Genomic DNA, 10846 nt, shown 5'->3' with positions numbered 1-10846 from the left:
CCCTTGATCACGTGTGTATGCCACGTCCGGCCTAACGGTGACGCTTGCCCCATCTCTGGGTCAAGAAACAAGTCTTGTCTGACTGGTAACTTTTCAACAAGCTGAGAAAGAAATTAGTAGCTGGACATGCAGATTTCTGAAGAGAGGAAAGAAAAGTGTTGACAAGAATAAACCTAAGTTTTAAATGCCTGAAGCACTCAAAAATAACATGTTTTGGGATAGTGTACCATATGTTAGACAGAGTTAAAACAAACGACAACTCATTAGTATCTGGACTTCATTGCCCACTCTGCTTAGAGATGTTGCTTGAAGGCACTTGGTGTCAAGGATCCAGTTCCTGTAGATCACTGTCGACGTAGATCAAAATCCTCCCAACAAATCAGTGTCAAAACCAGCAAGAGTGAGACTTTTGTCCTTGGCAGTAGCTTCCAGGTGCTCCTGGAAGTCACCAGGCCTTGACACAAAGATGTGTATTCAACGGAGGGAGAGAAGCATCATGCTTAGCTCTAAATGTGACCTTTGCTAGCAGATCCTACTAGCAGGCAATAAATTACATTTGTTCTGCACTTCGGCAGAGCCAAGATGGGAATCAAAGTCTAGATCACAGGAGAAGATCACACGAGCCTCAGCTTTTCCAGAAGAGGAAAAATACAAAGGATAGTAAATTTGCGTTGGGTTTACAGGCTATTTTTGCAGATCGATAGACAAGGGATGAAGCTTAAAAGATGAGAGCAAAGGAAAATCAACAGATATGCTGAAAGTGAGTGAAGAGTAAGGGGACCTCAAATTAACTGAAAAGCTGCACAGAAAGCTTCTCTACTTTGTGCACTTGCCTCAAGTTTTCAATGGCAAAATCTAGGAGTACTTCAAACTTATTTTTATTAATTCTAGAAGAAAGACAATCAAAACGGTGTACTTCTGCTTACAGTATCAAGTAAAGCACAGGAAGCCATTAGAGTAAGAAAACTTGTGTTCAGACGGCTGAGGCAGCCTTAGGGGTAGGAGGAATGGGGAGGCGTGGAAATCAGGCCTGTGGGCAACATTCAAGGAGCATCCAGTCCCTGAGCAGTCCTTCACAGTGGGTATGCCAGCAGATGGAGGCGAAATGGAGCCACAGCTGGGTGGGAAAAGGGCCGGGGTGGGGAGCCGTGCTCAGCAGGGGCTCCTGCATCAAATTGCTCAATGACAGGTGTGCTATGCTGTGTGCATGTTTCCAACACCTGGCAACAGCAGGCTGGCCCAGAGGTGGGAAAAGGCCAAGGAGGCAGCAGAGTGGGAATGGGGCTCTGCAGGAGGCCCTGGTGGTTGCACACCCCTGTAGGGGATGAGGCTGGCCCAGAGGGTCCCTGGGGGTCTGGGGTGAAAAGCGGGGAAAAGAGAAGCAGGGAGGAAATGCCAGATGCTGCCGCTGTGAGAATGCCATTCCATCCCACAGGTGACATAGTGAGAGGAGGGTGGCAACAAAATGGTGATTGCTGCTGATCAGCCTGACATCTGCTCAAGACAAGAGGCCCAGAAAGGACTGCACATCTGCCTCCTAGTGCTGTCCTGAATGGCAGCTCATTACCTGGTGTTCATTACCTGTAGGTCTCTCAGCTTCCCACAGGCATGCCACACTTCAGGTAAGCAAAGCTGCTTACCTCACTATGTTCTTTGGGCCTCTGAAAGGGACTGTCCACTTAGCTACAGCCTGGCAAGGAAGGGAGTCTTACAACACTCTGGATATTTTCGACTTTTATTGACACTCGGGCTGAAACAAAGTATCCCCTCGCTGCTTCTTCATCTTCATCATTCTGTCCTGCAGGTGGCCTGCTCAGGCTGACAGCTTGGAGCGCCTGCAGGCTCCAGTTCTGCTGCAGCCCAGCTTTTCCTCTCACTGCTTAATTCTTATTATGACAATTCTTTCATTTCTACTTCAAAGCTTCCCTAAATTAACAACACTCTATCCTAAGCTAAACAATCCTCTACTATCCAAGCTGTCTACGTTCTATAGTTCTTAAAAGTTGATCCCTATAGTTCCTAATTTTTTTCAATTTTCATCTTTTGCAGAAAGAAAAACAACAGAGCTTTAAATTGAACCTAACAACATATCTAACCTAACCTAACCTAACCTCATCTAATCCAACCTAATGCTAACCTAACCCAACCTAACCTAACAGCTAACCTAACAGCTAACCTAACAGCTAAACTGAGCAAATATCTACACTATCATGTTTCCTAGCTACGGCACAGCTCCTCTTCAACCTCGGGGGATGGCTGAAGCTCTGCCTAAAGATGACACATCCCCTTTTCCCTCCTCTTGGCTGGCGGGGCATCAGGGCCTCCTCAGGCGCAGGTGTCTCCTCTCCAGTCTTCCTGCACTTGCTTGGCTGAGATGATCAGAGCAGCCAGGCTGGAGGCAGGATCGCCTGAGGTCACGAAGGGATGCTGCCCAGAGGAAAAAGAACAAAGAAAGGAACTCTTACTTTCCAGGATCACTTGAGCCTGCGGGCTCAAGCAGGATTCCCTGGCTACCAGCAAGACACACAAAGAGCACTGAGGGCAGCATGTCCCCCTGCGCCTTCCTGTCCTGGCAGCTTTCTGTGCCACGTGGCCCACACTCCTCCTCCTCCTCATCCCTTCATGCAGGTGTCCTCAGCTGCCAGGGCTTTTTGCCCCTTTGCTTTTTCTTACCTGTAGGAGCTCCTGGGCAGACCAGCGCCTGTCCTCATCTGCCTGCAGGCAGCAGCGGAGGAAGTCGCGCAGGAGAGCCGAGTGGTGCCTGGGGTTCTGCAGTTTTGGGGGCCCGTTCCTTTCTAGCAGTTCAAAAACCTACAGCACATGGATGCAAGAGGACACTCCACCTGCTCCTTTGCTAGCCACACACAGCTCTCTCCACACAGAGCCCTCTTGCTAAGCTGCACCTTACCCGGAGACGGGCTTCCCGCTGGTAAGGAGCTTCCCCTTCCACCATTTCCAGCCCCATGATCCCCAGGGACCAGATGTCCACTTTGGGGCCGTAGGCTTCTCCTCTCACCACCTCCGGTGCCATCCAGCTGGGAGTGCCGACGCTGGAGCTGCGCTTGCTGTGCTCAGGGCTGAGCTGAGCACAGAGGCCAAAGTCACCTGAGGACAAAAACAAAGCCTGTCAAAGCCAGCTACCACTGGCAAAGCAGCCAAAACCATTGCCCTGACCAGGCCATGCTGAATCTAACTGAAAAAGCAGCTGAGCTCTCCTTCCACGTGCCTGGAGCCAGGCAAATAAGGCATCGGCCGCTTCAAAAACACCCTGACGATTCACGCACTGGCCAAGCCGCGCTTCTGCCCCACTGGCCGTCACCAAAATGCAAGCACACGGCATATGCTGGACATGCTGCAGCCCAGCAGGGATACCCACCCAACTTGACGGATCCGTCCGTGCCCACCAGGACGTTGCAACTTTTGATGTCTCTGTGGATGACTTGGCGGGAATGAAGGAAATGCAGTCCTTGCAGGCACTGAGAGAGAAAAAGGAGGGAGGGAAAGTTAACCTGCAGGATCTGATTTCATCCCACCCGCAAGGAAAGAGCTCAAGGGGATTGGCGGCTTTCGCAGGGAATTGTGAGCGAGGGCAAAACATCACGCTGCTGTCACCATGAAGAGCTTGCTGCTTCAACACTCTTGGAAGTTTTTTCTAGATTTCCAAGCAAAGGCATCTGGGCTCCCAAAACTTCCACCGGCCTTGGGTAGGAAGCGCGCCACCTTTGGCTGGGAGGCGGCACGGCAAAGAATTTTGGGGAAGCCTAGTGGCAGCAGAAGAGGAAGCTGCTGGTGACAGCAGCACCTTCGAGCTGTTCCACAATGCATCGCCATGCAGGCTGCAATGGTAGCCTTTGAAGCTGAGGACAGCTCTTTGCCCTTAGCTTGAAATTCTGCCACCCGCATGCTGCCTTCCAGTGGCAAGCAATGTAGGACAGACAGACAGGCTCCAGGCAAACATTCCCAGGCAAAGCTGAGAAGAGGAAGAAAGAGAAATTGAGCCAGTGAGCGAGCACCAAGGCCAGAGGACAGACAGGATGGAAGAGTGCAAGAACAGAGCCTGAGGAGTGCGAGGGCACCGGCAGGCAGTACATTTCCCATGCTCTTTCTTCTCCTGTGTGGCGTGACAGCAGCAGCAGCAGCAGCAGCAGCAAAAGAAAGGTGAGAGCAAGAAATCTCGGCTCTCCTTAAGCTCCAGCTGACAAGCAGCATCCGGGCAGTCTTGGGCAAGCACAAGCGGGATCCCTCACCTCCCGACAGACAGCGCCTATCTGTCCTTCCTCCAGGTACACTGCCCTCAGCACATCAAACAAGGTGCCGCCGTCCATGAACTCCATGGCCAGCCAGAGCTCCGCATCCACCAGGTAGCTGAAAGAAGAAAACCACGGCATGGAGCAACAGAATGGGCATAGCCTCAGTCACCCCAGGGCCTGAGACAGGTTTTTGCAGCTGCTCTCCAAGCTACGGGTGCCACAAGAGACTGTTGAACACCAGCTCCACCTCCTCCCACGCTCTGGAGACATGCAGAGAAATCATCCCCAGCTCTGTTCTCTGCCAGCGACCAAAGGGCATCGTCTCTTTGCGCTTGCACCAGCTAAAGCTACATTGACACCAGAATATGCCAACCTGTCTAAGTAGGTAACGATATTGGGACTCCTGTTGTCCCTCATGGCCAGGATTTCATTGGCAGCCAGCTCCTCGGACATCTCCTCCTCGAGTGACATGATCTTGATTGCCACCTGCAATGACATTGGCCACCGGTACCTTGAGAAGACGCACCCCGCTCGAGATCACAAGGAGCACGGAGCGAGTGCTGGTGCAATGAGGCAGCACGCTGGGCCAAAGTGCCTTGTCACTAGACAGCAGAGCTTAGCAGAAGCACCAAAAGCCATCCCAAATGCATTCTGCCCCCTGAGCCTAGACTGTATTTCAGAGGAACAGCCCCTGCTGCAGACATGGAGCTGCCACCCAAACCTCCAAGCACAGCTCACAGCAGCGGGCAAAGCGCTCCAGAGCTGCAAAATGGCGTGGGGCTCTTGGCACTTTACCTGTTGTCCGCTGCTGGTGTCAAGGGCTTTATAAACAGCTCCAAACCCTCTAGAAAGACAAAAGCAGCAGAAAGAGACCTTTATCCCTCTGGCAGTGAAAGCAAGCCCAGGCAGCAGATCTCCCCAGGCTGCCTGGACGCCTTCCTTAGAAAAAATGCCTGGCTGCAGCATCTCTTCGGCCAACAGCATGTTAGCCCGTGAGCCCTCTGCCATGCGGGGCAGGCTGTCCAAGGGAACACTAAGGTGCAGCATGAAGACCAAGGGCCGCTGGAAATCTCCAAGGCGCACACCCTGCCAGGTCATTTCAGAACCTAAGGGGAACTCTCTCCTTGTGCGGGTGTGCATGCATGTGTGTGTCAAAAAAGGGAGAACAATTTGAGTCAGAAGACTGTCCTTGACAATCTGACCTTTCTTGGATGGCAAGGTGCTCTTTCAGGCCACAAAGCTGCAGGGCCAGGGCTTCTCCCAGCTCCTGCTCCTCACTGCTGCAAGCAAGACACTGCCAGCATCAACTTGTCTTTGATGAGGCCTTTGCATTGCTCTGACCGAGCAGTCCAGGCAGGCGACACGAGGTCAAGCCGGAGCCTGACCATGATTGGAGCTTGCCTGACTTCACGCTTGATATTGCACCAGCCAAAGACCTGGCCCACACTTTTGTAAAATGAGCTGACGTCACGCTTACCCTCGCCCGAGTTCCTCAAATGCCGTGTATTTGCCCGTTGGCCGGCCCGGACTCACGATGCTCCCTGAAAGACAAAAGCAGTGCAGGGCGCTCACTCGCACACAGAGACGCTGCTGCCCAGAGCGTCCCAAAGGCAGCCCCACTGCCCGCAGCTCTGGGCCCTTTGCGGTCCCGCGGCTTCCAGCTGCTGAGACCAGCAAGTGGGAGGGCCATCTTCTCCACCTTTCATCAGGTGGCCTTTCCAAGAAGGCCTTGATTTCTTTCAAGAGCAGCATCTCACGCGATAAGCCAAAATGATGAGCCCTTAAGAAGGGGGCCCTAAGAGGTAAGCAAGGGCCTTTGCTGCCTCCGCAGTCACACCCACCATCACTGGCAGGTCCACTGCCAGGGGCACAAAGTGTCTGGGCCGGAGGAGGAGTAAGAACCAGAGCCAGAAAACACCTGGGGCCAGACAGCTCCCTGGGCAATAGTCACTTGCTACGTGCCAGCCTTCTGCTCAAGCAGAAACAATCTCTGCTTTTGTCTTTGGCCCAGAAGGCAGCCCAGGCAGGGCCAAGCCAGGCCCAGCCGCCCTCACAGGCAGCAGGGACTCCCTGAGCGCTGCCGCGCTTCCTCAGAGCAGTACAACACCTTCTGCAGAGAGGCCTAAGTGCCTCTGAGACTGAGGGCCAGCATCTGGCGCAGCCTACACCCAGACACTCGCACAAGACCCTGCTCTGGCAGACAAGAAATGCACCAGACGGACGTACTCAGTGTCTTCAGGCCCTGCTCCTCCCTCATCTCGGGCTGCTGGGCTGCGCTGCTGCAGGAAGTGCCGGCAGCGGGGCTTGAGCTGGCTGCTGCAGGCCATGCTGGTCCGGCGGCACCAGGTTGAATGGCAGAGCCTGTCTTGCGCTGGGACAAGAAAGGATTGCCCGTCAGAAGGGTGGCTGGCACTCATGCCCCCCCCTAAGCGCACAGCAAAAGCAAGGCCTTGGGAAGGTGCTGCCAGCCACGGCCAGGCCTCTCCAGCTGGAGCAGTTCCCATGTCCCCTTCTCAAAGGCACCTTCGGGAGAAGCCCAAAGGCTACTTGGATCCAGCCCCTCCCGACCACCTCCACGCTCCACGTGTTCAGCTTTTCTGCAAGACACTGGCAACAAGGTATCGATGGGGCTGCCAAATCCACAAAGAGATCAGAGCAGGGCCCCAGAGCCTCGCTGCTTTCCTCCTCCTGTCTTTTCCTGGGCCGGAATGAAATCAGCCCGGAGTTGGCAGGCAACAGTCTGCTCAGAAGCCCGCAGCGTGTCCCTTCTCTGATCTGTTTCACGGATTTCCCTTCTCTATGGCAGCCTTTAGAGAGCGGCCCTTGGGAGCCGCCTTCCAGCCCTGCCCAGACCCACCCGCCCTTTTACAATGCAGGGCTGCCGAGGATTCTCCTCTCCAAACTCTGCTCTGACCGGCTGGAAGTGAAGCACAGCCTGAAGCTAATTAGTCCACAGAGACAGCAGGTCCCTTCCAGGGGCCAGTGTCTGCCAGGTACCCTGCAAGGCTGTCAACTGCGTATTTGGGCCGCGCTGTCCGCTGACCACAGGCAGCCTGCACTGACAACGGGCACAAGGGGCTGACTCCTGCACTGAGAGTCACTCAGTGCTGCCTCCTGTCTGATCCCAAGAGACACTCTGGCGCCCTCTCAGCATCCCAGCTTCAATGTCAAACTTCAGAACCCATTGGCCAGGGCTCCCCAGCTTGCCTGAAGCCGCACTACGTCACAGCAGGCACACGGCTGCCAGCATCTTCAGCCACGAGCAACAAGGGCTGCTCCAAAACGGGTAGCCTGGCCGTGCGCCAAAGGCAGTGCCAAGCTCAGCTGTCACTTACTGGCTCTGCAAGTTCAGGCTGTGAAGGGACAGCGGCTGAAGGCTTCATCTTCCTTTGCTCCTCTTCATCCTCTTCCTCAATGACAGAGGCAGCCAGAGGAGCTGCTGACCCTGCTGTTGTGCCCTGCAGGCAGACAGAAGTGAGAGAGATGGGCAAAAGCCAGTGCCTTAGGAGCTGCTTTCTATTGAGCTGGGAAAGCACCCAGAAGAAGGGCAAATCATAGACTTTGATACAAGTGGGCCTCTGAGTCACGCAAAGCCGAGGAAGCTGGCTGAACGAGCTGCTACTCCATCTTGCTGTGCATTTGAGCTTCCCTGCTGCCTAGAAGCAGCAAGATGCCTTGGAGCTGTCCCTTTTGCCTTTCATCTCTTGAAAGGCTTTTCACTGGAAAATCAGCAAACAGCCAGTGCTCCCTTTGCTACTGCTGATGCCACCGGGCAGCTGGCCTTTCCTTCAGCCTCCCACGCCGGCACTCCACACTCGGCTGCAACAGGCCAAGCTGGCAGAATTGCTGCACAATTCTCACACGCCAGCAACGTCTCAGCTTCCTTTGCCACTCACCAAAGGACAGGCTTGTCTCCATCCGCGTGTCAGGTGACCTGCAGCCAGCAAGGCAAAAGGAAGCAGAGGCCCTTAGAAAAGTGCCTGTGCTGGCCACTCCCACAGCACAAGGCAGTCCCAACACAGAGCATTTCCCTTTCCCAACATGCCTCCAGGAGCAACAGCTCTTTCCCACAGCAAGCAAGAGAACAAGAAGGACGCTAGAGGAGCCTCTGGCTACATTTGGGCCTCTTTTGCCAAGAGAGAAATAGGAAGACGGTGCTGGAAATGCCCGCTGCTCTTCAAAACTTTGAGCTTCTCTTGTGCCTAACAGCTCAAGCTACATTTCCCGCTTCCCTTTCCTGCATTTTCCATATACATTCTTTTAAATTGCACGCCCTAATTCCCATCCCTTGGCTGAAGATGATAGCCCAGCAAAGCTTCCACAAAGGGTCCCTTCCCTGTGGCAGCTCCCTGCTGAAGCAGCCCAGGAACAGCTGCTGGGCTCAGCAGCAAACCCTCCCTGCACTGGAGTTTGTGCTGCATGGCCAAGGCAATCGCAGTCTTGGCACAGCATCAAAGGCTCAAGTCATGCAGCCAAGGCCTCTAAGGGGTAGAATATGGAGCAAAAGGTGCTTTCCTTCACTCCTGGAGAGAACCACTGAGTTGGTAGAAATACTTCTGAGGATCTGCCCTCAGAGTCTGCAATTTGCAGCTTGTCTTGCTTGAAGCAGCAAGCTGAGGAAATGACAGACTCCGCTGCCGCGCACTCTCCCGGGGAGGGAAGGCAACCGCTGCAGGTTGCATGGCAAATAGTCTGCACGCGCTACCCAGTACAGATGCCCCCTTTGTAGCTGATGCTGCTGGCAGGACATTGACCAAAGCGGTGGCACCTTCACGGCCATTCTGTTCCCAAAGAAACTGGGCCACTGCTGCGGCATAAAGAGCAGAGCCAAGCAAAAGTCGGGCAATGCCAGCCCCAGGAGAAACCTTTACTTACGAGTCAGCTGGGTCAGGTAGTAGCCAGAATAGACAACAGAAAAGATGGTGCAAACGGCGGCACAGACTTGCCCAATCATTTTGGCAGTGCTGTGCGCGTTTGCACGCTGAGTGCCACCCAAGGGAAAGCCAAGACTCCTCTCGGGGTGCAGGCCGTCTGCTGAGAGCTCCTTGAGCACAAGGATCCTCCTGCAGGGAGCCAGCGGAAGAGCTGCTCTGGACGACCAGGCCTGGCGCGCACCGGGACAACGCTGTGCTGACAGCACTGTGACGTGGCACCTCTGGCTTGACCTCACAATGGCAGCTGCTCTGTGGCTTTCTTGTGCCCAGCAAGACAACCTTGTGTACAGCTGATGCAAAAGAAAAGCCTGGGAAATTCTCCTCACTCACAAAGGCAGTGCTCAAGGCATGCCAGGGGAACTCAGAAAATGCGCCAATCCAAGCGGCATCCAAGCAATGCAAGCAAACATGACTCTTGGTCCCAAAAGCTTTGACTGAAAGCAAGTCTGCTTCTTCTAGGTGGCATCCTAGCTGGTTTGGAAAAGCCTAACTTCTTCAGTGACATTTAGATGGCAAACGAAGCAAAGATAATAAATTTCCAGGACTATTGTAGGCTGCAGTTGCTCCTTGAGCACGCGGGTGCATGCTGACCTATGGAGGGGCTTGACAGCTGGCCTGCAAGCAAAGCCGAGTTCATGGAAGAAATAGCAGTTGATGGTTTTTGAGTGTATCCATAGCAAGGAAGAAGACAAGGCCGTCAGCATGGAAACCCATTAGAAGAGATTCAGGAAAAGTTGCGTATGCTAGACTAGGTGCTGAAGTAGATGTGCATACGTGCCTTATAAATTTCTGTAAAACTTTTGCCAGTTGTATTGACGTTAATTGCTTTGCACCAATGGATAGAAGAAGTTATTGTGATGTAGTTAGTGACTTGAGATCACGCTTTGTTAAGAGTGTATAAGCTGGAGAACATGCAGAATAAAACAAACAAACCTTTTTCTTCTTGGACCCTTGATCACGTGTGTATGCCACGTCCGGCCTAACGGTGACGCTTGCCCCATCTCTGGGTCAAGAAACAAATCTTGTCTGACTGGTAACTTTTCAACAAGCTGAGAAAGAAATTAGTAGCTGGACATGCAGATTTCTGAAGAGAGGAAAGAAAAGTGTTGACAAGAATAAACCTAAGTTTTAAATGCCTGAAGCACTCAAAAATAACATGTTTTGGGATAGTGTACCATATGTTAGACAGAGTTAAAACAAACCACAACTCATTAGTATCTGGACTTCATTGCCCACTCTGCTTAGAGATGTTGCTTGAAGGCACTTGGTGTCAAGGATCCAGTTCCTGTAGATCACTGTCGACGTAGATCAAAATCCTCCCAACAAATCAGTGTCAAAACCAGCAAGAGTGAGACTTTTGTCCTTGGCAGTAGCTTCCAGGTGCTCCTGGAAGTCACCAGGCCTTGACACAAAGATGTGTATTCAACGGAGGGAGAGAAGCATCATGCTTAGCTCTAAATGTGACCTTTGCTAGCAGATCCTACTAGCAGGCAATAAATTACATTTGTTCTGCACTTCGGCAGAGCCAAGATGGGAATCAAAGTCTAGATCACAGGAGAAGATCACACGAGCCTCAGCTTTTCCAGAAGAGGAAAAATACAAAGGATAGTAAATTTGCGTTGGGTTTACAGGCTATTTTTGCAGATCGATAGACAAGGGATG

The 10846-nt window shown here is 52.8% G+C and overlaps 1 protein-coding gene across 1 annotated transcript; it reads right to left on the bottom strand.

Moving 5' to 3' along the window:
• Positions 1-2325: 2325 nt before the first annotated feature.
• On the bottom strand, positions 2326-9204 carry LOC132086709 (serine/threonine-protein kinase PAK 3-like). Its single transcript, XM_059492574.1, has 13 exons — positions 9126-9204; positions 8147-8184; positions 7582-7708; positions 7511-7522; positions 6477-6611; positions 5728-5791; positions 5046-5094; positions 4624-4736; positions 4248-4365; positions 3377-3476; positions 2909-3105; positions 2674-2811; positions 2326-2427 (listed from the first exon to the last, which is right to left on the bottom strand). Exons 1-13 carry the CDS (start codon positions 9202-9204, stop codon positions 2326-2328), a joined length of 1272 nt encoding a protein of 423 aa, XP_059348557.1.
• Positions 9205-10846: the final 1642 nt, after the last annotated feature.

This window comes from Ammospiza nelsoni, chromosome Z (genome assembly GCF_027579445.1).
Source record: "Ammospiza nelsoni isolate bAmmNel1 chromosome Z, bAmmNel1.pri, whole genome shotgun sequence".
Classification (NCBI taxonomy): Eukaryota; Metazoa; Chordata; class Aves; order Passeriformes; family Passerellidae; genus Ammospiza; species Ammospiza nelsoni.
The sequence above is the reverse complement of the archived record's forward strand: the minus strand, read 5'-3'. Positions and strand labels throughout refer to the sequence as shown.

Excerpts from the sequence above, each read along its gene's own strand:
- LOC132086709 (XM_059492574.1), bottom strand. The coding sequence starts at position 9,204 with ATGATTGGGCAAGTCTGTGCCGCCGTTTGCACCATCTTTTCTGTTGTC. Across the intron at positions 7,709-8,146 it reads GGAGACAAGCCTGTCCTTTG|GGCACAACAGCAGGGTCAGC; the intron begins GTGAGTGGCAAA and ends GTCTGCCTGCAG. Across the intron at positions 3,477-4,247 it reads TAGGCGCTGTCTGTCGGGAG|TGCCTGCAAGGACTGCATTT; the intron begins GTGAGGGATCCC and ends TTTCTCTCTCAG.